General features: G+C 42.2%; 4 protein-coding genes across 15 annotated transcripts in view; 1 reads left to right on the top strand and 3 right to left on the bottom strand.

Annotated features, from left to right (window-relative positions):
• The window catches only part of LOC105923895 (zinc finger protein 431), a 35,367-nt gene extending 25,047 nt beyond the window's left edge, over window positions 1-10,320 (bottom strand). For 2 of the 5 annotated variants that reach the window (XM_036132263.1, XM_036132264.1), the window contains exons 1-2: window positions 4,828-4,949; window positions 517-769 (exon numbers count right to left, since the gene is read on the bottom strand). In XM_036132263.1, coding sequence (XP_035988156.1) covers window positions 517-545 — 29 coding nt within the window. In that variant the 5' untranslated portion in view covers window positions 546-769; window positions 4,828-4,949. Of the gene's footprint in view, window positions 1-516; window positions 770-4,827; window positions 5,222-9,874 lie in introns of those variants that run through there. The other 3 variants (XM_036132262.1, XM_036132261.1, XR_004929581.1) reach the window with 3 other exon arrangements.
• The window catches only part of LOC110367769 (zinc finger protein 239-like), a 577,202-nt gene that overhangs the window by 475,473 nt on the left and 75,237 nt on the right, over window positions 1-26,492 (top strand). The window lies entirely within an intron of this gene.
• LOC105924673 (zinc finger protein 62 homolog) overlaps window positions 1-26,492 on the bottom strand; it is a 120,171-nt gene that overhangs the window by 64,346 nt on the left and 29,333 nt on the right. The window lies entirely within an intron of this gene.
• LOC118560797 lies at window positions 13,871-18,832 on the bottom strand. The gene is made up of 4 exons (XM_036132299.1): window positions 18,461-18,832; window positions 16,527-16,794; window positions 15,592-15,727; window positions 13,871-15,498 (listed from the first exon to the last, which is right to left on the bottom strand). The coding sequence occupies exons 2-4, from the start codon at window positions 16,698-16,700 to the stop codon at window positions 13,973-13,975; spliced, it is 1,836 nt and encodes a 611-aa protein (XP_035988192.1). The 5' UTR covers window positions 16,701-16,794; window positions 18,461-18,832; the 3' UTR covers window positions 13,871-13,972.

The following is a 26,492-nucleotide window of genomic DNA, read 5'->3' as shown; positions in this document are numbered from 1 at the left end:
AAAGTTGTAAAAATTATGCCTAAATTAGACCGTGAACGCCAAGCTGACAGTACGACACGGATGTTTCAGAGGAACATAAACCGTCCGGACAACAGAGCTGTAAGCTAACGCTAGCTGCTATTAGCTTCCCAGCCCAAAAACAGGGTTCTGTCTCGGTCTGAGCGCTCCCTTCAAGCTGGACCATACAACACTCCCCTGTGTGAAAACATAATGAAACAGCGAAACAACGTACAAACGTGTGTTCCATCATTGTTGCCAATAAGTACATTTGTTTATTAATTTTAAAGTGGTAAAGGAGCAGGATAGTTTTCACAAGCCTAGAGCGCCCTCTTGCGGCTATAGACGGTAATCTTTACTCCTTCATTCATACTGGTCAATATGATTTACCATTTAAATAAATAAATTGATATACAAGTCGCACCTGAATATAGGTCACAGGATCGGCCAAACGATCAACAAAAGTACGACTTATAGTCCAAAAAACACGGTAATTGAAAATAAGCAGCAACCCATTACCTGAGGATGGTCTGTGCACAGACCGCCATGCCACAGCCTGGCAGAGGGGAGACAAGACCAGGCTGCTACAGCTCAGGGAGCTCCCGCTCCTCCTGGTCCAGGCGGGAGACCATGGGGGGTAGAGGCTTGGACTTCCTCAGCTCTGCTAACATCTGCATGGCACGCAGGCCCCTGACGTGGTTCAGCATCCGCCTGCGGTCTTCCAGAGACAGCTCCTTGTGGTAAGACATGAGGTGGCGGTCCAGGTGTTTCCCTGGAAGGTATCCACAGGCGGGCACTGGACAACGCCTGATATTTATGTGGCCCGACCCCCACTGGGTTAAGATCTGCCTCTCTTTGGAGTTGAGCAACCTGTGTCTGCCTTTAAGGTGCTTTCCCAGGTGCATTATGGAGCACCAGCACATAGGGCAGGTCTTCTCTTCCCACATGTTCTGAAACCAGCATTTAAAATGCAACATAAAAGGCTGATCTGCTTAAAAAAGTGCCTATGACATACACAGCAGCAATAAAGTGCCTGTCTATGCTGTTTTAATTCCACTCTTACAATTGCACATTGCTAGCAAGTAATTTACCAGAATAAGAAATACTTTAATAATACCAGAGGGAAATTACTTTACCATCTCACAATCCATATTATGCCTAAAAAGTCATAGCATGCCAATATAATTGCTTGTTCTTACCTCTAGGTAAAGCAAAAATCGATGAAACGATGGAGAAAAAGTTCAGAGCAAAATGGCTCTCAAAAATGGACCTCAGTTGTTGAGGGCTTGTTTCACACTGGTTGCAGTCTTTTCCAGTTTAATAAGGCCTTTCTAACCATGGAAAATGCCCCTACGGCAGAAAAAGTTGGGTCAAAGCCCAAGGCTCTCTCTTTGTCAGTCACTTTTCTCTGTGCTCCGGTTCTGCTCCCCCCCTCCTCCTGCTGCTGTGTTTTTGTCTTTTCTGAGCACTGTCTTCATATCACCTGAACTCTGACAACTATGGATCTGGTAAGCTGGTCTCTTAATGCTATTGATTGAATATTTTCGAAGGCAGGGAAGACGGGACCCGTCCTGTCTTGACGGGACACACTTCGTGGGATACACCCTAGATTCCTGGAACAGATGGAAAATGGTGTGTTTTTTGATTTTGTCAGTCGAGGACGTGGAAGACGTATACATGTTTGGATTCATGATACTTCATGATTTCTGCTAATTAGATTCGGTGGATTCTTGATGTATCGGCAAATTCAGCGGATGTCGGTAGCAATTATGGCCTCGATCAGTCTACCGGCTGCATATGACGCGCTCACTGAGGCGGTGAATGAACAGACCCATAAATTGGACGAACAGAGCCGCAAGCTAGATGCGCTGGAACGCAGACTGGCTGCGGTGGTTGAACTCAAAGGGGAGATGGGATAAAATCTGTATCTGAACAAATTTGGAATATTAGATTCGCCACGTGGAGCCAGCGATGAAAGGACTCAAAGCTGACAGAAAGGTTGGTGCAGCTTGTTCTCATTACAAATTGTGTATTGGGATTATGCCTCCCCTATCAATAAAACTCCCCTGGATGTTATGGCGAGAGAGCTCAGAGCTGCTCCCCCACTCCCTCCTCCCCCGCGGACATCTGAGGATGCGTTCTGAACTGGGGCACCGGTTTATAACTTTCCATCATATCAAGGACAATGGCCCTCTGGACAGCGTTCATGGACAAACAACACACACACACACAAACACATAACTGATGCACACAACAACATACGAACTTCATGCAACAAGTCTCCAAAGTAAACCCTCTGCATACATGTCTCGTCATTTGTGCTTTTCTTGTGCGAGGTTTTTTGATATCTCAAACTGTATCCTGGAATATGATGAAGTGTGAAATGTGTATTTTTTTCGTCTCCCTCCCCAAATGTGGCTCCTATCTTTCCATAGAGTGAAAGGCAGCGCCCTATGGTAACCGCGTCAGGCGGGGTCCTCAGCAGCAAGGCCTCAGTCAATCGTTCCCCAGAAATGTTTGTGATGTCTGTGATGTTTCTACTGGAACTGTAATTTCCCTCTGGGATTATAAAGTATTTTAGGCTATAATATTAAACTGTTTATTGTTTTTTCTTTTTTTCTTCAATCCCACCGTTATGTTTAGTAATTTCTGCCAAAAGCTGCAGCACTTTCATTTAATCCATCTGAATGCAGTATTTGCCAGCCCTCTGATTGGATGGATGGAAACCTGTCTGTGATTGGCTGGTGGAGTGGACAGTTTCTGAAGTCACGAGCGCACAGACAGAGTCGAGCGAGCGGAGAAAACATAGACATTATATATTATGTCTATGGGAGAAACAGCCGAGCGAGTGCACAGCTGGTGTTGAGCATGGAAGGAGCAGGTCACGGGCCGACAAGGAACCGAGCGCGAGCGAGCATAGTGAGAAGAGTTTATCAGTTTTGAGCGCGCGGCAAACAGACTTTTGTTGAAATTTGCATTTTACCATTTTCTAGATTTTTCTCCGCCTTGAGCTTCTTTTCCGAACATTGTAAAAACATGCGGCTTTACGATCAACTGGAAGCGGTTCAGCGTGTTTGGGTCCGCGCAAACACACGGAATCAGTTATATCTGACAAAACTGTTTTTATGAACGTATTTTTTAAAAAAAAGAAAAAAAAAGGCATTTTTAATGCCACAGATAATCACAATTAATGACTTTTAATGCCAATTAAGGCCTTAATTTAAAAAAATATTTATTTAATGATTTTTAATGACCCGCGGAAACCCTGGGCTCAAGACCATGGTCTCGGATTTGGAGGCACTGATTTTCATCCCGGCCGCTTCGCACTCGGCTGCGAACCGCTCCAGTGAGAGCTGTAGATCACGCCCTGATGAAGCCAATAGGACCACGTCATCCACGAATAGCAGAGACGCAATCCTCATAAAAGTTATGAACAGAATCGGTGACAAAGGGCAACCTCGGCAGAGTCCAACTCTCACCGGAAACGAGTCCGACTTACTGCCGGCAATGCGGACCAGACTCTGACACCGGTCGTACAGAGACCTGACAGCCCTTATTAAAGGGTCCGGTACTCCATACTCCCGGAGTACCCCCCACAGGATCCCCCGGGGGACACGGTCGAATGCCTTCTCCAGATCCACAAAGCACATGTAGACTGGTTGGGCAAACTCCCATGCCCCCTCCAGGATCCTGCTGAGGGTGTAGAGCTGGTCCAGTGTTCCACGGCCAGGACGAAAACCACACTGCTCTTCCTGAATCCGAGATTCGACTATCCGACGGACCCTCCTTTCCAGAACCCCTGAATAGACCTTACCAGGGAGGCTTAAGAGTGTGATTCCCCTGTAGTTGGAACACACCCTCCGGTCCCCCTTTTTAAATAGTGGGACCACCACCCCAGTCTGCCAATCCAGGGGAACTGCCCCCGATGTCCATGCAATGCTGCAGAGCCGCGTTAACCAACACAGCCCCACAACATCCAGAGCCTTAAGGTACTCAGGGCGAATCTCATCCACCCCCGGGGCCTTGCCACCGAGGAGCTTTTTAACAACCTCGGCAACCTCAGCACCAGAGATGGGAGAACCCGACCCAGAGTCCTCAGGCTCTGCTTCCGCAATGGAAGACGTGTTGGTAATTGTTGTAATACCATATTTCACAGGTTGTGGCACTATAGAGCTTAGACGGGTGTGGTCATAGGTCAGAAACCCCCCAAAAAACCTGCCACAAAGCGCAAAGTGGTGTATATGCCCCTTTGCTTCCATATCCTGCCCCTCAATTGGACTCAGTGCCATCCATAGGATTTTCTATGTCGGTGCGACTGGAAACAAAGTGTAGGAGAACGACGAGGAGTGAACCACTGGCCATGCCCATTTTCGGTAGATAAGAGGCTTATATGGAAGGGCCAGGACAAGCAACGGGCCACAGCAGGGAATAGTCATACCCAACAATTCTTCCACCAAGTTCCCTCAGGATAATTAAATATTTTAAGCAACATTTTTTGCACTACAACATGTTTAACAAATTGATCTTCATTTTTTTCTGTATTGTTTAAGCATTTTATTTATTTACATTTTAAAATGTTCCTTCATGTCTTACCTAGACTTTAATTTTTGCTGTGGATTTATATACTTTAAAATACTTTGATTTTTCCCCCAACAATCCTTTTCATTTCCATGCTTTCTTTTCACATTTTTCTATCCTTTTTTTTAAATGTTCTTGTAAGATTCTGAATAATTTTGAAAATATTTTCACATTTTCTTCTGTTTCTTTATTCTTGTAGATTTCCTGTCAAATTTTAAACGCTGTAGAAATTAAAAAGACCTGAACACTGACCTGTAGATCAGGGGGACCAGAGGAGGCGGCTGGGTTGGTCCGGGTTGTGGTGTTCAGAGGGTGGAGGTCTGGTTCTGGGTCTTGGTGTTCCTCCTGGAGTTCCTCAACTTTTACCTCCATATTCTCCGGCTGCTTCACCTCAATCTTGGTTTCACGGTTCTCCTCCTTGACCTCAATCTTCATCTCAGGGTCCTCATTCTCCTCCTCAATCTTTGTTTCATGGTTCTCCTCCTCCACCTCTATCTTCATCTCAGGGTTCTCCTCCTCCACCTCAATCTTGATCTCATGGTTCTCCTCCTTCATTCTGCTCCTGCCTAATAATCTCCAGAACTTCTTTGGTCTTCAGATGTTCTGATTCAGCTGAAGCTCTGGTAGAGATGTTCTCAGCCGAACCCTGTTAGAAACAACAGCGGATCAGGTTGACGGTTTCTTAGACATTTGGCTAATTTAATAAAGAAAGTACGCCCACTGTCAGGGTTTGAATTAAAAGGACATCATTAAAATGATGTTTGCAGCGTTCTTAAATTCTTTAACTTCGCTTCCACTTCCTTCCTGTCCATTTTCATTAGTGTGTCCGATTGGTCCATCTTAACATCATTCAGCTTCTGTTCTCTGCAGCTTCACTTTTCCCAGATGTCAAACTTCTACAGATTTCTAACACCCACCAATAAATCAATGAATAACCAATAGTCATCAAACCTCACACTTCAACATAGTTAATAATGTTTTTGCCTCATCTACTAACTTTAAAGCAAATATAGACAGGAGCAAATGTTCTAAGTTGTGTTAATCAAGTTATTTCCAGGTAACCAGGGGAAAAGGTAGCCTCGTGAGACCATCCTGATCTCGCGAGCTTTCAAGGTTTCACTCGCAGATCAGTCTGGCTACTCTCCGTTAAAGAAAATTTGGAGCCGTTCACCAAACAATCGTCCAATCAGCGTTGAGGTGTGACGCAACCAGAAGCGCGACAGTTCAGTCTAAAGAACATGGCGGCTTCAGCCGATGAAACTAGCGTTAGCGTGGCCATCGAGCAAGTTTTATCGGAATTACAGAGTATTTCTTTGCTGAGCTAACGAGCCTTTACCTGCAGCAGCAAGGGTAGCTTGGCTTGTGGTTGTGTTTTCGTCGTTGCTCTGTTACGAGCGACGACGAAGCATGTTGACGAGTACGTCATATGCTTCGTTGATCTGATTGGTTTATTTGGCTTGTCTATCACCAACATAGGCCAATCAGCTAACCAGTATTTTCGCCCCTTCCCAAAGTTACTTCAATGGAAGGTTTCCAGATGGATATGCGAAGCAAATCTATCTGGCGGCGTCAGGTTAGGGAAAAGGACCTTGAATCTCAAGTTTGAATTCCCAACTTAATAGCTTGCCGTTGTTATTACAAAACATTTTGATATAATGTTGGCTCCACTGTTTAGAAACACTCCAAACCACATACAGAACTCTACAGACTTCATTTCCAAAGTCCGACACCTGAGACTGGCACCGGGTGAAACCATTGTTCCTTTTGCTGTCACCCGTCTTTTCACCTACATTCTGAAACAAAAGGCCATGATCACTGTCAGGACTCAGCTGCAGCGTGATGGATCACTAGAACATAGAACCAATTTAACACCAGTTGAACCTCTGGCTCTCAACCACATATTTCTTAACCCGCCCAGCCAGATTGATAATGTGGAGCACTCTCCGCTCTGCACATCTTCAGTCTGGGTCTGTTCCCATTGAATCCATGTGGAGTTAAGGAGAGACACGCAGGAAGACTTTCCAAACCGATTGGATGAAACGACTTCTTGGTTTTAGCAAATCACATTATCAAATTAAAATGTTAGCAGCAGGTGTCATGAGCAACAACAAAAAGGTAAGCTAGTCAAGGCGCTGAGGAGGCGGCCCCTTGTTCTCCTGTCTCATTCACTAAGGCCCGCCTCATCCGGTGTCGCAGCAAAGGAAGAAAACAATGATCCGAGACAAAACACCTGGAATATGCATTTATTTATTACAATTGGAATTCCAAGGGGAGACACACACGTACAACTTTATCCTAAAGCCCATGTAGTAATGCACAGAGTCCACCCACCCGTGTCGGCTGCAGGGGCGTATCTGAACAACTGCCCAGGGATGCAAGTCTATTCATAGGCCGGCCTCCAGTGAGTGAGTGACTGAGGGGCATTCCAGTGTAAACTAAGGCGCGGAGTTCTTGATACATTTTGTCAGATGTCTTTAGTAGTTTACCGAGATGAACATGAAGAACAATAAAAAAGCTTTTACCATAAACCTTCTTGATGGCTACCCACCATAAAACCCCATGTGACTCTTACTAGCCAGGCCACCAAGGTTAACTCCATTATTTAAAACTTGTGTACCTCTTACTGCTTTATTAAAAAATACATGATAAATACAAACTGAACAGCTGATCATATATCTCTATAACAGCGCCTCTTGTTCTTCTTTTAAATATGAAATTGTGGATTCTGACAAAATGTGTGTGATCGCAGCAGCTATGTGTCCGTCCTCTTGAGCTGTCATGTTTATGTAACAGTAGTAGTAATATCATCTTTATTGTCATTGAAACATACATTACAACTACATGTGTTCTCTGCTTTTAACCCATCTCCTTGGGGAGCAGTGGGCTGCCATGTGCGGCACCAGGGGAGCAATCTGGGGTTAAGGGTCTTGCTCAGGGACCCAGAGTGCAGGCAGTGGGGATAGAACCGGGTACTTGCATCCTTCTCTGATTGCAAGCGCGCTGCTCTAACCACTCCCCATACATATGGCAAGGGGAAGCTGGAATCAAACCCACAACCTTCTGATTGCCAGACAACTACTCAACCCATCAAGCCACAGTCATAAATAGAGTTGTTAGTTACAGGACTGTCTCAGAAAATTAGAATATTGTGATAAAGTTCTTTATTTTCTGTAATGCAATTAAAAAACATGAAATGTCATACATTCTGGATTCATTACAAATCAACTGAAATATCGCAAGCCTTTTATTGTTTTAATATCGCTGATTATGGCGTACAGCTGAAGAAAACTCAAAAGTCCAATCTCAAAATATTAGAATATTTCCTCAGACCAAGTAAAAAAAATAAATTATAACAGCAAAACAAAATCAAACATTTAAAAATGTCCATTAATGCACTCAGTACTTGGTTGGGAATCCTTTTGCACAGATTACTGCATCAATGCGGCGTGGCATGGAGGCAATCAGCCTGTGGCATTGCTGTAAACAGCTCCCACTCAGCCGGCTGCATGGCGGAGCAGCATCAACTTCTCAACCAAAACTCTCTGATGTGCTCAGAAAGCGAAGATGTGAGGACAGAAAAATTAAGGGCATTGAGCAAAAAATTTAGACATGATAGAAAAGGACAAGATGCCAAAAGCATGGCTTTGTGGGATTTTTAATGATTCACATACAAATTATTAAATGTGGAGATATTCATAAAATATAGGACTCCGTCCACAGAGAGCCAAACGCTATAAACCAAACATGGATACATTTATATTAGTGGTTCCACTTGAAAAATATTCTTTAATGCCTCACACAAAAATATTAAAATTTAAACTTACACTTTATAACTTTAGAGCTGTAATTTAAGTTTATCAAATATGTAACTTCAAGTGGAAATTGCTCCTGAAACCCTCTGGGCTAAAAGGGTTAACCTCGTCCAGCATATTTTTGGACCTACCCAAGTAAAAGACCATAAACTGGTCCTTGATTTTTCTTTTGGCCTAAATATTAACAATGTATCAGTGGAGAATGCGCTTTCGAACAATCAAAACTGTGCCTTTGTTAATTTTAACTTGAGCTCTAAGCAAATATTTTTTTAAATCAAAAGCTCAACAGACTGCTGTAGAAAGTTTCTCTGTTATGACTGAATATTCTATGCTTCCTTTTATGAATTAAAGTGTAAACACTCTTATCCACTGCTTTAACCTAATACCTATTAAAACAAGTATACCACTGGATAAATCAGTGCTCTGATTACCCCGTATGTTCCTAACAGAGCACTTCGCTCTCAGACTGCAGGTCTGCTGGTGGTTCCTAGAGTCTCTAAAAGTAGAATGGGAGGCAGATCCTTTAGCTATCAGGCTCCTCTCCTGTGGAACCAACTCCCAGTTTTGGTCCGTGAGGCAGACACCCCGTCTACTTTTAAGACTAATCTTAAAACTTTCCTTTTTGACAAAGCTTATAGTTAGAGTGGCTCATGTTACCCTGAGCTACCTCTATAGTTATGCTGCTATAGGCTTAGGCTGCTGGAGGACATCAGGGCCTATTTCTCTCTCTCTGCTGAGTTCTCCTACTGCTCTCCAATTTTTCATCTTTTTGTTGCTATACCAACCTTTAACTTAACATTTTCTCAAATTCACGTTTCTCCTGGAGAATAACCTAAAGTCTTTGGGGCTATTTTCTAACAGAAACGAGCGTTTTATTCAGACATTCAGTCCCTTGTTGTGAAAATATGTCCTAGATCTCTTCTATGCAACAATAAATCCCTGAGATCCCAGAGAGAGAGAGAGAGAGAGAGAGACGACCTCTACTGTTGTAGAGGAAACATGCTGCTGCCAAATCAGACAACAACAATAAATCTGTTACCAATTTAAAATGACCATCAACATGTCCTCTTTAAGGTCTTAAGGCAGCAACGTGGAGCTGGAAGCAGCAGGAAGGTCCTGGGTTCAACCCCCAGCTACACCCTGAGGTCTTCCAGCATTCTCTCTGCGCATCCGTGGGTTCTCTCCGGGGACTCCAGCTTCCTCCCACAGTCCGGAAACGGGACCGTTCGGTTAATTGAGGACACTTAATTGGCCTCAGGTGTGGTTGCTCGTCTCTGGGTTGCCCTGGCAACCTGCTGCCAGAACAATGAAACAGCAGCTAGCAGCTATGCTAAAGGAAGTGGGTTCCCCTGTAGACCGCCAGCAGAACCTCCTACTGAGCGAACGTGTCCAGAGCGGGTCCCGCTGAGCGAAGCTGCTGAGGTCCAGCTGGGCTCTCAGACCTCCAGCCTGTCGGAACCGAGCCTTAAAGACTCCTTTGGACTCACCCGGTGCAGCTTCCAGCTCCGAGCCGTGGGGGAGTCCCGCTTCTCCTCCGGGTTCTGGAGCGGATCCAGCGGTCAGTCGGAACCGGGACGCCTGCTGGACTGGATCCTGGTTGGGTGTGGTTGGTTGTGGACCGAGCGGTTCGGATGGTGGGAAGCTGTGAAAGCGTCCAGCAGCAAACAATGGAAACAGCAGCTAGCTGCTGGTAGCGGAAATCAGACTTCTTGGTGTTTATTGGCGGTCAGCAAACAGCGGATTGCTGCTCTAGCGCCACCATGTGGTGAGGAGGAGTGGATCTGAACGCTACTGCAGCCTGGATCCTTTACCTGGAGGAGACCATTAAAAGCTCCCTCACACCTCTCACTCATGTTTATCTCATTTTCTAACCCATAAAAATATTATGGTGATGACGTCATCACCAGAAGGAGACAACAGCCGAACTGAATCCTCATCAACATTTTTCGGCCCTTTTAAACAAACTTGTGATATTTTTAAAAAGCCACAGCAGGTTAGAGCAGAATGCTAAAAAGAGTCCACAGTTTTGTGCTTGTAATTGTTTTTTATGGTTATTAATTTATTATTATAATTCGTTATAATAATATTATTATTATTATTATTATTATTATTATTATTATTATTATTATTATTATTATATACATATTATTTATGTCATATTGTTAAAGCCAGAGTCTGGCCCCCACATGGCCTGGTGATGACATCGTAACATGTCAGTCCCCAGAACGGGGTGTAGAGCGCATGCTTTGCATGTATGAGGTCTCTGGTTCAATCCCCGGCATCTCCAGGGACAGGCTGAAGAGAGTCCTAGGAGTTGTGGGTTTGATTCCCACTCTGGATTATATCTTAGTGATTTGATGTGTGAATGAAAGCATTTAAAAACACTCCAAAAAAAGTAAAAAAAAACATATATATTTTTTTACGAAGTTTGAAGATGTTTCACTTCCCATCCAAGAGGCTTTCTCAATTCAAGTGTCTGGAGTAGTGTGGAGGTGTGAAGTTCCAAGTTAAACCGATCCAGGTCTATTTCTGCCTCCCTGAAGCAGAGGCGAGTCTGGGACGTTGAGGAACGCGAGCTGAAAGCAAAAAAAGAAACAGCTTCAGATGGAAACGGCCATCGCTGCCTCCACAGGAAGAGGCCAGCTTTGAGTATAGATGAACACAGCCGTGGACCGGCCACCAGGCAAACCAGCTGATTCCACACAGTTATTCTTTGTTTCTCACTGGCAGCAACAACGCCGTGCAAAACATGAAGGAACACCAAGAGATCAGGCATCCTAATGACCTCAGAGCTTCTAATTTGTCTTATAAAATAAAATAAAGATGGGGAGCTGTTGTGTACGACATTTATGAAGCAAGTGGAGAGAGAGCAACCTTGTAAGGTCCAGCCACAAGTAAAGATGGCAGCAGATCTTTTGTTAGGAGAGATGAAAGGTGATGAAAATGAAGGAAAGTTTCACGCCAATGAAGAAAATAACTGAGCCACTAGGCTTAAGGGCGGCAGATCTGCTACAAGCATTAGACCAGCTGCACAAGTGTCCTCCTGACAAGGCTAGAAATCCTTCTTCTATTGCATTTCAGGAACCACGTGTATTTTGTGATGATTAACAAACATTGTCAGAGTGCCATGAGATCCACAGCAAGGCCTTTAAAGAACGGCCGGAGTTTCTTAAAGGGAAAGGATGTGTTTTGCCTGCTTAACTCAAGGACATATGAGCAATAGTGGTAAAAAATTAAATAAAAGCCACATTTCCAGACAGGACACACACAAAGTGATTAGAAGGACCAGCCTTGGGTCAGATAGGGTCTGGTACGGCTGTATGTCTTTAATTTGGAATATCAAACGAACTAAAACTTCCATTGTAGAGATTACTTCCTCTTCAAAGGCCGAGTGTGATTGGTCGCTGAAGATGAGGTCACAAGGTCACAGCTAAAGTGTGAGGTTTAATGACAATTGGTTCAAGAACCAACAGTCTTTATTGTCATTGTGTTTTTTTTTTTTTTACCATGATGGAAGTTTTGGTGAGACTGAAACTGGACTAACTGGACAGGAAGGAAGAGGAAGAGGCAACACCTCACTTCCTGAACATTAACAAACTGGCTTTTCTCATGGAAAGAAAATTCTCTCCAACTTATGTTTGTTTTCTTACCTCATTTTTTTTTAAAGACAGATGTGTGCAAACATTGGTGCTCTTGGGACCCTAAGCAAAATATTGGGGGTTACAGAAGACAGAGCAGAGACACAACAAGAGAGACAAAAAGGCACAGAAGCACACATTGATCTAGTAATCTGTTCTACATTAGATGGTAGTAGCGGATGAGCCGTCTTCTCTGGATGATGTCACAGTTAACAGAACGCCAGACCAGGTGTACCTACTATGAAGAAAAAGAGAGATAACTAAAAGTTAAAGCAGAAATGACAACACATAATGCATAATTGAAGAACAGTAGAACTCAATATAGTGAGAAAATTAGATCCTGATATACTCCAGTAACCTAAGCCTATAGCAGTAAAACTATAAAGGTAGCTCAGAGTAACATGAGCCACTCTGACTAGAAGCTTTGTCACAAAGGAAAGTTTTAAGATTAGTCTTAAAAGTAGACAGGGTGTCTGCCTCACGGACCAAAACTGGGAGTTGGTTCCACAGGAGAGGAGCCTGATAGCTAAAGGATCTGCCTCCCATTCTACTTTTAGAGACTCTAGGAACCACCAGCAGACCTGCAGTCTGAGAGCGAAGTGCTCTGTTAATCAGTCCTGACAGATTTTATTCTAGAGGTGCGGATCTAAAGTGTAAAAGGCGTTGACTTATTTAAGTTGTTCTGATCCGCTATAGGGGTTAAATTAGTTTTATTCTGCCTTATTCCATAATTCCTCCCTGCTGACACGTTCTTTCTAAGCCTGGAACAACAAGACAAATGTTATTTATTTATTTTTTAACGCTTCTTGACAACTTTTCTTCAAATGTTCATCAAAAAAAGGAATCAGATTCCTTACATTTTAAAAATAAACAATAAAAATTTATAAATAAGTTAAAATGTTTCCTCTGAACGTATTTCTTCAATCCTGGGACCATTCATTAAATATTATACCAAAGTCTGAGGGAATCCTGTGAAGAAGTTCCGGTCAAACAGCCTGACTGCTGTAAATTACTGCGCTGGTTACCCTGGCAGGTAGAATTACCAGAGAAGGATCATTTAACATTTCTACCTTTGGAGCCCAGAGACGGGTCGACTGACCTGAAGGATTTTAATCAGCATCCTATAAGCAGTTGTGAACCGGCGCTTTTGTTCTGTAAATAAGGCCATTAATGGTGCACCAAAGGAAGGGGGAAGCTTAACTCCCTACTAACTGCCAGGTACAGCTGGGAGCAATGACCACAAGTATTTGTAAATTAAGGCCCATTCATACCCTACGTTTGGCCTACACGTCCGTATTTCTGTCCGTACGTTCTATCCGTTGACTCCTTCATACCTCCATCCGTTGAGGTGCGCAATAACCAATATTTCCTCTAGGTGGCAGTGCTGGGCACCAATAATTCATCATTGATCAAACATGCCGACGTTCCAAGACGTGATTTTGTTGTATTTGCTCCGTAAGTAAACTTTTTGTCTGTCCCTGTGCCCCGGACACGACACATCATATGTGTGGGTAGTTGCGGACAAGCTCCGCAAGTTGTTCCTCGAATCCCGCCATTGTTTAAAGCCCAGAATTATAACCTTCTTCGTGATTTTGTTGACATTTTGTACTACAAACTCAATAGCGCCCCCACCGTTTCCGGTAGTATTGCTCCGCATTGATCCGTTTCGTCCGTAATCGTAAGCTCCCAATTTTCGTGTCAAAATACGGACGAAATCGACGCTTAGAACGTATGAAACACTCCACACGTATCCGTCTTTTACGTGAGGTATGAATGGGCCTTAAGTCAAGAGTACTGAAATTCCAGCATGAGAAATATACAAAAGAACTACAGTTATTTGTTTGAATGCTTTTTATTTTTGTCATTAAAAACGATACAGGAAATAAACCAATCCCACCCATATTTAGACTAGGCCCAGTGGGGGGCTGCGTGTGTGTGAGTGGCGTTTCAGCCCTCACTCAGCAGTCTGTCTGCTCTGTCTGAACATACCTGGCACTGCCAGGGTGTGAGCCTGGTGCATTTACCACATGTGTATCTGTAGCAGTCAACGCATCTCACAGTTGCACAGTTGTTCCTGCAGCGATGGTTGACCTGACACTTTGCCCGTTTGCCTGAGCTGGGTGTGGAAGGTTGTTGCCGAAGCAGTTTCTCCTTCTGTGCCTTCTTCTCACTCACATGAGAGTTAGCCAACTCTTTGGCGAGCTCAACCAGGAAGTCCAGCCGTCTCTCCTGCACCCCAACGCATGCCTGATAAAGCACATGTGCATTCAGTGCTGCCATGTCAATCATGTTGTAGAACACGGCAACTGGCCATCTCCGTGTTCCTGCACGCACGCTGTACTCCCGCACCGTTTGCTCCATCACATCCACCCCCCCCTTTGTTCTGTTGTACTGTGTGACCGTGTTTGGCTTCCTCTTGGTGCCATCCTCAGTCTCTACCACGCTGTGCATGCTGCTGAGAACGTAAACGGCCTTCTTCCGTTTGGCCGCATACACCGTCAGCGTGGCACCAGTGGTTGAAAACACCTGAGTGGTGAATTCAGGGCCCTCCATCCGTCTGGCGGATTGAGGAATTTCCCGTCGTCTCTTGTCGACTGTGCCGAGGATAGTGGTTTTCTGGCTAAGCAGTCGTTGTGCAAGTGACAGTGATGTAAAGAAGTTGCCCGTGGTTACAGTTCTGCCCTTGTCCATGAACGGTTCCATCAGCCTCATCACTACAGTCTCAGACAGTCTCTCCCCCCCGGGACCACTGGGGTCCTTGCCCAGATATGGCAAGACATTACAGATGTACTTTGATTTCAAGTCGCAAGCCACCCAGAACTTGATGCCAAACTTGTCCGGTTTTGTTGCAATGTACTGCAGGAAGCAGCAGCGAGTCTTTGATGGGAAAAGTTGTTCACCAACAGTGATGTGTCGACCAGGGTTGTAGGATGCGATGCAGTTGGTGACAAACGACCCCCAAACATGGGAGATTGCAGCAAACTTATCGGTCTGCGCTCGCTCACTGCGTGTAAACATGTCATCAAAGCGTAGGTGTCGCATGATGTCTTGGAAGCGGTTTCTGGCCATAGTTTCAATGATCCTTGGGTTTCCCAGGTTTGCTGACCAGCTGTCACACAGTGATGGAACCTTGGTCACCCCCCGCAGGATAACCACTGAAATAAACGCCATTAGTTCCTGGAGATCCATGAACCAATCCGGCTGCTCGGTGTGACGTGCATGTTGAGTAGTCCATTGTCCAATGCTACCAAGCATGTCCAGAGAGATAAAACAGAGGAAGCTCTGAAGGCGACTGCGGATACTCCGTCTGGCCTCAGCGCTTGGCTCTCCGTCTGTGGCGTACGCTTCTATTGGAGTGAAATGGAGACGTGTCCCCACTTGTTCTTCACGCCACACTGTGCCATCTTTGGCCGTCTCTGACGCCTCACTCCCCAAACCAGCTCTCTTTTTTGGTGGAGGGAGAGTCTCCTCATCTGCAAGATAAACAACTTCAAATTAACTTTTTGTTTGGTTCTAAATAACAAAAATAGTCAGGAAAATAAAACAGGTAGGTTGAGAAATCTAACCTGAAGACAGCTCAGAGTCTGAATCCGGTTGAAGGTCTATATCTTCTCCATCTGAATCACAAGGGCTGGCACTGCTGACAATCAGTTCCAATGCCTCCTGAGCGCTGAACCTCTTCTGAATTTTGGTTCCTGTGAACTAAATAGATGAAGCAGTCACCTATTTATCCTCCACACCACAAAAGGTTGCATTCAAATGTGCAAAGTCTCCCAGATCTCTTTAGCTACACCTTTAGCATGATTTTTTTGAGGTGGAGCAACACAATCTGGTTAGTTTTCTACTGTAGAGCTGCCTCCATCATAGATCACCCCCCCCCCCCCAACATGGACTATTCACACGTACCTTCTGGCCTGACAGTACAGAAGTGTGGAATGCTTTTGTCAGCCCCCCCCCCCCGCTGATTCCTCAGGCAATGGCCCTATTTACTATTGAACAAGGGATGCTAATTTGAGCCATCAGAGTCGTCAGTTTGGTCTTTTGACCCTCTTTCAGGACTTCAGGGGGGGGTGGGGGTGGAAAACCCTGGTAATTCTTTAATGTAAGGGGAGCAGAACCAGAATTAGAACCGTAGGCCATGAATGTCCACCGGACTATAAAACCTGATTTTTAGAGAAAATTAAAGGCTTTTAGGTGGGCCTTAAAGTCCAGGAAATATGGTGCTTGTTGGGATCTGGCTGCTAGCTTAGCCAGGTCTCTGTTGTAAAAGAGATTCTGAATCTCAGGGACTTTCTGGGTAAATAAAAAGGTAAAATAAATCCTGGAGACATCAGTGGAAAATGGGCTTATAATGATCTGTCAGGAGAAGATGAGATGTTTCCTTCACCTGTTTGACTTAATATAATAAAACATTTTCTAACTGTTTTTCTGTCTCTTTATTCTCATTGACTTCCTGTCAGGTTTTATTCGCTGTAGAAAAGACAAAGACCTGAACACTGACCTGTAGATCACTGGGACCAGAGGAGGAGGCTGGGTCGGTCCGGTTGGTGGTGATCAGAGGGTGGAGGTCCGCTTCCTGGTGTTCCTCAACTTTAACCTCCTCATACTCCTCCTTCACCACAATCTTCATCATGTTGTTCTCCTCTTTAATCTTCATCATGTTGTTCTCCATCATTCTGCTCCTGCCTGATGAACTACAGAACCTCTCTGGTCTTCAGATGTTCTGATTCTTCAGCTGAAGCTCTGGTAGAGACGTTCTGAAGGGAACCCTGGTAGAAACAACAGCTGATCAGGTTAAAGGTTCCTTAAAGGTTTAGCTAGTAGAGAAAGTAAACCTTCAGGTTTCAAAACATCACGACATATTAAAATGTTTCTGGTCTTTGCAGCGTTCTAAAATTATTCTAAATCCAACCTCCACCTCCTGAGGATTACTAATAATCATAATCCCAATTATTCATTAATAATTAAAAAAACTCCACTGTTTGTGCTTTAATTTAGAAACTGCACAGTAGATATAGATGAACTCTGGTGAATAATATCTAGAAGATGATCCTGAAGTGAAACGGTGCGTTTCATTCCTGAAATCATGTTACCATGGTGACATACACCTGTCTAGGCTCCACACAGTAAATGAATGAATTATTTTTACTATTCTAGGTTTTATCCTGTATTTACAGGAGTTTATTCAGACATCAGGGTGTTTTTAGGGGACTAATTTCTCTCTCCTGTGTCACAGAGTGAGGTCTGGTACCAGAAACAGCCTCACCATAAATAATATCTGTGGCTGACACCCAACCATCTGGGTCTCCTTTTCCTGGTCACTGATTGGTCAATTGTCCAGGTGTTCTGTTTACCTGAAACTGCCGGTTCATGAGGTCAAAGTCACACTAAAGTTTCCTCCTTCCTTAACTAGACCTCTCCCTCTTTAAGATAAATCTACAGCAGCAGCAGCAGAGTGGATTTCAGAGCAGAAGATGGAAAGAATTCATCTCTGTTGGTCTCCCTGCTAGATTTAACCCTGTTGTCTCTCTTCCTGTTTAACGTTTTAAACCTGCCAGTAAACCAGCAATAAACAATGAATACAGCTAATAAAGGTAGCACACAATGAGCACTGTTAACTATTATTATTATTTAATCCTCTGCAGTCATAATTATTGCATTACAACCAAATCCTGTGGGGTTCTCAGAGAGTAGGGAGGAGCAAGATGACTTCAGGTCAGTGAAAACCAGCAGGGAGGAGGAGAGCCAAGGTTCTGGTTCTGGATGGGTCCAGAAGTCTCACCTCTGCTCCCGCTGAGCAGACAGTGGCGGTTCCCAGTGTCGGGAGCGCGCACTGCAGCCGTTTTCACGGAGCTTCTGATTGATTTCTCGGTATAAAAAAAAAAATAAATAAAATAAAAACTCATAATCACATCAAGGTTGTAACGTTCAGTTTAATCGGCAGCTGTTTACAAAACTGTAAAATAAAAATGAACAAACTAGGTCTTTCAGACAGCTAGAATATCCATTTTCTCCCTGCGAAAACTTTGGGAAAGTGTAACTGTTTCCAAATTCTTAAAATGTGTTTTCAGCGATGTAAAATCATAAATACACACCACGTGTTGGAATACTGTGTTTGGTGGCTTTGATTTATCAGGCTTAAGTGACAAAAGTTGGAAAAACACCGATTATCTTGCCATTTTAAATAACACAAACCAGCGGTTATTTATTTTTATTTTACAATTTTGTAAAAAAAAAAAAACAGCTGCCGATTAAACTGAATGTTACAACCTTGACATGATTATAGGAGTTATTTACCGAGAAATCAACTAGAAGCGCGGTGAAAACGGCTGCAATGCGCGCTCCCGACACAACAGTGGCGGTCCTGGAGCGTCCTGCTTCTAAGCTCCTGGATGAGCCAAGCTACGGACAAAGTAAGCAAAGACAGGCCTTTACCTGCGGAGCTCTTCTCCCGGTCCGGAGGAGGTTCTGAGCGGCCCAGGTGTCCGTGAGGCGGCTTCAGGCAGCAGCGATCGTCTCCTCCTTCAGGCCGAAGGGAAGGAATGTGAGGAAGCAGCGAGGAAACAAGGAGGTAGGGGCTTCTCCTCGGAGGATCCTCTGGGGGTTCTGGACTCCTGGACCGCAGAACCGCTCTGCTCCAAAGCTCTTGGGTCGGAACCAGGCTTCAAATCTGCAGCTGGACTTCACAGCTTCGGGAGCTTCTGCTGCTTGGAGGCAAGTTGAGGAACAAAAACTTAAACTTCTTCTTCTGTGGTTTATTGCTGGTTGGTTAAAACCTCCAGGTGACCATTACCGCCCCCTGCTGATCTGGAGGTGGTTCATTGTGATTAAATATACTACAAAATACATTCTGTTGATCAGTTTTGTTTTCTTAATAAATCATTTATATTTTTTATTATTTGTAATGTGGTTCATCATCAATATGCTACATTAGAGGCCCCTGCGATAGACTGGAGACCTGTCCCACCCATTGGCATAAATCTATAAGAATACATGCATCTATGTGTACTTCTAAATGTTTGTCATTGAGAATAAGTTAATTTAATTCTGCGTAAATTAATTTTGGTTGTGTACAAAGGTGTTTTCTAAGAAAACATGTTTCTGCAGCTTATGTTTTTTATGAAATGCAATGGGCATATATTATTAAACACAAGGGATGCAGAACACAGATGTTGGACTCCTCACATGATGGAACTGTTTCTGCACTAAGATCTACGTACAACATTAATTACAAAGCAGCTCAGCAATGTTATTTTATCAAATGATGCTAACACAACTGAACAAATGTGGTTTTATTTCAGCTGTAAGAGCCATCAGACTCTGAAGGCCTAAAGGCTGCAGGATAGGAGGCTTTACTCTTTAGGATCAAAATAAACAAATATAAAACGCATTTAGTGAGGGGTCAGTAAATGCTGCTAAGAACAACATCTGTCCACACATTGTGTGTAGGTCACGTTCTCCATGTCATGGGGAGCAATCAGTTAACAGAAAGAGGCACTGTTGCACGTTTTATTAAATTCCAAAGTTCCTATGGGCAAATCAGTTTATCTCATTATACAAATAATACCACATTAAAAGTAGGGGTCCATTCTGGCCCTGGAATCCTTGTAGCTGAGAAACAGTTAAAACCCAATTAAGTTAGACTGATTGGTGAGGAATAATAAAGAAAAAAAAAAACACAAATACAACTAAATGCACCCAGGGGCCTGTTTCAATAAGGAGGTTCAACCAACTCTGAGTTAAAACTTGAACTCTGAGTTGACTTAGCCTGAGATGGGAAACTCTGAGTTTTGGGTTTCAGAACAGCTGAAATGAGTTAGTTCAAATCAACTCTAAATTAAGCGCGTGCACCACAACTATAAAAAGCCATTATCAATGGAGCGCAGATATTACGAGTCACCATGGCAACAGCGTCAGACAAAAAAAGGTCTGCATATTTCTCGCCAGCAGAACTGGATGTGTTTATGCAAGCATATGCAGAATTTGAACATGTATTTAAAAAAAAAAAGCAACACGGCTGCAGCGGCGAAGGAGAGAGAGTTAGCTTGGGTGAAAATAGCTGCGTAAGTTTACATTTTAATTACTTTTATACAGTGTTGGGTGTAATGAATTAAGTTACTAAGTCATCTAAATACTGTAATTAAATTAAAGACTATAAAACAATAGTGGATTTGATATCAAATTTTAAAAGGTATATTTTTAATTTAACTTTCTCCCTCTATAATCAATTTTAAGATTAATTCATGCAATTGAATATTGTTTATTTGAAAGCATTAGAAGCATTAGTGCAGTTTCTTGTCTCTCCTATTGTTCAAGTGGTTGAGGTTGATTTGGGATTTAGAAAGTAATTAATAAGTAAGTAAAACAAATTAGTAAATAGACCAATATTTTCTAGAGACAGTAATTATTACATTAATCTAATTAGACTTGTTGAAGATAACATTTGTAGTTAGTAATTAAGAACTATTTTAGAGTAACTTACCCAACTGTTATAATATCAGAGGTGAAACTAGAAGAACAGTATTTTATTAAACCTAATTTAATTTTCATGGATAGGTGCAATCCTGCAGGCATCAAAAGAACATGGCAGCAGCTGAAAATGAAATATTAAAACATACTTCAAGCAGGTAGGCCTTGAGCACATCATAGGAGCAGAGTAACTATCTGACTTTACAAACATTTGACATATTAAATGACTAAATGGCATTCAGTGTAGCATTTCTGACATATGTCTAAATGTTCATTCTCATTTGACTTCTACTCAGCCAACAGACAGAAGGCAGAGGCTCGTAAAACAGGGGGAGGACCTGCACCACCACCCCTGACAAATGCAGAAGAGATGGCCCTGAGCCTAAATGCTACACCTTTAGCATGATTTTTTTTTTGAGGTGGAGTTTTCTACTGTAGAGCTGCCTCCATCATAGACCCCCCCCCCCCCCCCCCCCCCCCCCAACATGGACTATTCACACGTACCTTCTGGCCTCACAGTACAGAAGTGTGGAATGCTTTTGTGAGTTCGCCCCCCCCCCCCCCCCCCCCCCCCGCTGATTCCTCAGGCAATGGCCCTATTTACTATTGAACAAGGGATGCTAATTTGAGCCACCAGAGTCGTCAGTTTGGTCTTTTGACCCTCTTTCAGGACTTCGGGGGGGGGGGGGGGGGGGGAACCCTGGTAATTCTAGTTGTTAACGAGAGACGTTAACACTAGAATTACCAGGGTATAACAGGTGAAGGAAACATCTCATCTTCTCCTGACAGATCATTATAAGCCCATTTTCCACTGATGTCTCCAGGATTTATTTTACCTTTTATTTACCCAGAAAGTCCCTGATATTCAGAATCTCTTTTACAACAGAGACCTGGCTAAGCTAGCAGCCAGATCCCAACAAACACCATATTTCCTGGACTATAAGGCCCACCTAAAAGCCTTTAATTTTCTCTAAAAATCAGGTTTTATGGTCCTGTGTTCATGACCTACGGTTCTGATTCTGGTTGTGCCCCCCTTACATTAAAGAATTACCAGGGTTTTCCACCCCCCCCCCCCCCTGAAGTCCTGAAAGAGGGTCAAAAGACCCTGAGTCCAAACTGACGACTCTGGTGGCTCAAATTAGCATCCCTTGTTCAATTGTAAATAAGGCCATTGCCTGAGGAATCAGCAGGGGGGGGGGGGCGAACTGACAAAAGCATTCCACACTTCTGTACTGTCAGGCCAGAAGGTACATGTGAATAGTCCATGTTGGGGGGGGGGGGGGGGGGGTGATCTATGATGGAGGCAGCTCTACAGTAGAAAACTAACCAGATTAGCAACACGGGTTGGCGTTCAAAGTTACTGCAGGGCTATCATTGGATGGGGTTAAATAATAATAATAAAAAAAGACACATTTTACTGTAGGCAACCCGTGTTTTCCTTACAAGTTTTCCTTGAAAATTAAGGAGCTGTTTGCTGATTTCATAGGTCAGAACACCCAAGAAAACAACTTTTATTTCATTTGATTATAATTGCACTGCATTTAACAAGGTCCCCTTTTTTTACTCTGACCTGTATCTAGTGAATATAGCATCCCCCAAAGAATAAAAGCAACCAACACTATCACTTTACAACTGTTACCCTGCAGTGTGGATAAAACTAAATTCTATAATAATAAACAATTGTTTGTTATTAGCAAAGTGCAGCATTTTTGGGTTACAAAATCTCTAAAACCATTGTGTATGGTTTATTATGTATGTATGTTATATTATAAATCAACTAGCTGCTTGGGAGTCAGGGTAGAAAAATAAGCCTACTCTGTGCTTCCATCACAAACAAGGTAGTTCTGAAAATTATTTTAAAGAAGGAGATGTTTGTCTGAGTGATACCCTGTCAGTTTAGGCTGATGACCATGTCCGGGTCATGTCTAAGTATGCCCCTCTCTTTCCGATTTCAATCGAACAATAAGCTTATTGTTTCAATCGAACAGTAAGTTTTGTGTTGACTAGAATTTAGTAATTAAGCAATTTTTTTTAAATCTAGGATTGTCAGGCCCTGAATACAAATGCAGTCCACACTTTTTCAGATTTGCCTTTGAAAACCACTTTTTAAACCACAGATCCTTTTCTATTCACATTACAATTATGCACTAATTTGTACGAGTCAATGTCATAAAATACCAATGAAATACACTGATGTTTGTAATCATAATTTAACAAAATGCAAAACAGTTCAAGTAGTACAAATACCAAATTGTCCAAATTGCCATTGCCTCTTATACGTTTGTATATTTCTCAGGCTGGAATTTCAGTCCTCTTGACTTAGACACAAATACTTGTGGTCATTGCTCACAGCTGTACCTGGCAGTTAGTAGGGAGTTAAGCTTCCCCCTTCCTTTGGTGCACCAGTAATTATTATTTACAGAACAAAAGCACCGGTTCACAACTGCTTATAGGATGCTAATTAAAATCCTTCAGGTCAGTCGACCCGTCTCTGGGCTCCAAAGGTAGAAATGTTAAATGACTCTTCTCTGGTAATTCTAGTGTTAAATAGTTCTCTCCACCGCTTCTTGTGACAAAATATTACAATTTTGACGGTGAAAAAGAAAATTGAAGTATTAATAATTAATTTCATATTTATTAATTTCATTATTATTATTATTATTATTATTATTATTATTATTATTATTATTATTATTATTATTATTATTATATGACATTTATCCAACAGTGTCACAGGAATAAACTACAGAAAAACTAGAAGTTAATAATTAAATTGTAACGTTTTGTTAAAAGATCACTGAAATCTCAGATTTTAAACTAGGTTTATGTGTGCAATTTAAAATGTATAACTAATGTTGTGCATATTGTGTCAATGTTAATACTGTTTTATATTATAAATTAATATTTTTTGTATTTTATTAATCGGACCCCAGGAAGATTCGGCCAGTTTCAGTAACAAGACAATTGAAACTGCTGAAGAGAACAGGTTAGTTTCACCTTTAGTAGAAATTATTGGAGATCCTAATAAATACATAAAAAGCCAACATAACAGACTTTAGGATGCACATATCTGCTCATATAATATTTCTTATTGTTGACACATTTTTCTAAGCTGCAGAACAAGGCAGTGTTTTTCTCTCCACCTGGGTCTGGACCTCCTGTCGGCACTTTCAACTCACCCGGTAGAAAGTGGGATTTGTTTCAAAAAGTTTATCCTCTTTGCTCCAATTTGATTTACTTTACTTTTATTTTTTCTTCCTTTTTCATTCTTCTGTTTAAATCTTGTCCCGATTTACCTGAATGTTTTTCAACATCATATTTCAAGTGTTCCTGTTTAAAGCATTGATGTTTTAAATTGTCATTTTTATATCTAGAATTAATTCCTGAATTGATTGACAGAACTCTGTGTTTTTAAGTAGTTTTCAGTTGAATTTCTAATAGGTCTAATTCTTCCAATTAGTTTTTTTTACTTTCAGTTGATGATTTGTTGATCTTTTAAGGACAATTTGCTCTTATTGTTTATTTAACACAATTTAGACACCAGCCAATAATCAATATGTGATCTGCTTTGACCGTTGGGTTTGTACCGGATCATGGCGCCCCTATATTAGTCTTCACATTAATATAAATCACTGGATAGGACGTCATGTGACTATAGCATGACACTCACGGCTATTACTATTAGTTCACTTTATTCTGAGCAGGTCATGTGCCAAGAACAAAACGGCAAAAGTTAATGCAGTAAAATATTGCTGCACAACTAAGAAGAAAAATATTAACATAAATCTGTCCCCAATACATAATGTATGCAGAGGCTCATAAAGGAGTGAGAAGAAGTAAAACCTGATGAATTCCACACAAAAATATTAATACAATCACAAGTCAACAAAAAACTGCTTCCCTATTCCTCCACTGAATAAACCTCCATCAGCTGTTAGTTTTAAATGCACACGTCTAAAACCACACAACCATATTTACACGTACTTATAGGCTTAAATCAGACTTTCGCCCCGGTTCTTCCTGATAACGTTGTGACTCCTGTCCACCAGGGCTGTGCGATTTTTGCCAAAAACATAAAAAAAACGTTATTTTAAACCTGATTGTGATTTAATTTAGACTTTCCTCTGTATTAACCACAAGCAACAAAAAATACCAGTAAATAAAAATGCTTGTAAACAAGAATTGTTTAAAACAAGAAATGTAACAGTTTTTATTAATCAGAATATTATTATTATTATTCAAGAAAATAGATTGTTGAGTTGGACGTCAATCCTTGTTGAACATAAAGAGCAACCAACAAACAAGTCTATGAATTAAACAGTCTGACCAGAACTTGATGCTGTGGTGAGATTCCAGAAGGTTTCTGATAAAAAAAAAGAAAAAGGTATTGATTATATAAACTTTTAAACAATCTGAAACAAGTAATAAAATTAGCTCCAGCCCTACTATCCAGGAGTCAGTTACTGTCTGAGTGACAGTGCAAGTAAAAACAGTTAAAAAAAAAATCAGCAGTTCAAGAAGGGCACTGTTTGAGTTCACAGGTGTCATGAGTGGGTCCGGGTGGGAATAGCGCGTCTTATTTGCATAACATCCAGGAGGATTTGAGCTAAGCCAACCTCCAAGGCTAGCCATCAGAGCGCCGGGTTCAATAACAAGGAGGTTGTTTTTGTGTCAGGCTGCAACTTTCTGCTGGTCCATCTTCATGGCAACTCCCAACAGCCGAATTTGTTGGACTTTCTGCCGTAAATAGAGCTAGAAACTTCCTCGAGGTCTTACCGTACCACCATTCAGTTCAACCACCGCCGGTCTGCGATACTGTGCAACTATGGTATCAAGCTTGCAGTGTTGTTCACAAAGTTTCTGAGTCTGGGTGATCGCGGCCCGGTTCAACCACTCACAAACTCCCGGCCGCCCAAATAGGTGCATAAATTTATGTTACACTGGACCCGCTATCTTCTCTAGTGTAGAAAATACCGGCGGTCACATTATATGATCTGCTATCAGTGTCAAGAAACATGACACTGTAACTGAGAAAGTTAAAAACTTTAAATAAATATCTTCTAACTTGTAAATATGCATATTTTTTAAAATACATTTTCAATATAGCATTGATTTGGTTTCATGTAAAACTAATTCACCGTTTTTATATAGACTATATATTTTTAATTTGGAATCTCAAATGAGCTAAAACTTCAATTGCCAACATTTTTACTTCCTAATCAAAAGTCAAATGTCTGACTAGTTGCTACAGTTCAGAATGACAATTGGCTTAAGAATCAAGAGTCTTTATTGTCATTATTTTTTTTTACCATGATGAAATTTTGAGTGAAATCACATAAAATACATGGACAAAAGCCAAAGACATAAATGTTCAAGCTGAGTTTGCCAAGCAGCACTCAAGAAGCTAAAAAGTGGGCAAATAGTCCTCAATATCTGGAAAAATGTTTGTGATCAAGAAAAACTGAACTTGCCATTTAATGACAGAAGTTTCAGATTTGTGTAAAGTGAGGCTATAGAGACACGAAGATGGTTGAAATTTTGAAAGAGAAATCAGATCATTAATGACAATAGACAGGAAGTGAGGTTGGATTTGAATAATTTTAGAACACTGCAAAGACCAGATTGTTTTATTTATGTCCTGATTATTGAAACCCTGAAAGAGGGTGTACCTTCTTTATTCTAGTAGCCAAATGTCTAAGAAACTGTTACATGCAGTGGTGGCTGCATGTAGGATCCCCCCCCCCCCCCCCCATTTCAGGTTGCTGTTGAGCTCCGGCAGGTTAAGCAGGACCAGCTGTCTTCACTCTGGCTCTTGATTGGCAGAGTATAAGGCTAGCTGGGGAACTGATGTTCAGGGCCTCTTGGCCAATTGGGCAGCATGTGTGCTGCAGCTCTGTGGGGCTGTGTAGGAGGACTGGTTGGTTGCTAGAGATCTTGGTTCTGGTGGTTACTCTCTTGTTTCTTTCAGGTTCCCAGTTTCCCCTTTCAAACCCCTTCA

This window comes from Fundulus heteroclitus, unplaced genomic scaffold (assembly GCF_011125445.2).
Source record: "Fundulus heteroclitus isolate FHET01 unplaced genomic scaffold, MU-UCD_Fhet_4.1 scaffold_49, whole genome shotgun sequence".
NCBI classification, from domain to species: Eukaryota; Metazoa; Chordata; class Actinopteri; order Cyprinodontiformes; family Fundulidae; genus Fundulus; species Fundulus heteroclitus.
This window is presented reverse-complemented; position numbering and strand designations above follow the sequence as displayed.

Excerpts from the sequence above, each read along its gene's own strand:
- LOC118560797 (XM_036132299.1), bottom strand. The coding sequence starts at position 16,700 with ATGATGGAGAACAACATGATGAAGATTAAAGAGGAGAACAACATGATG. Across the intron at positions 15,728-16,526 it reads CTGGTCCCAGTGATCTACAG|TTCACAGGAACCAAAATTCA; the intron begins GTCAGTGTTCAG and ends TCATCTATTTAG. Across the intron at positions 15,499-15,591 it reads AGACTCTGAGCTGTCTTCAG|ATGAGGAGACTCTCCCTCCA; the intron begins GTTAGATTTCTC and ends TTTATCTTGCAG.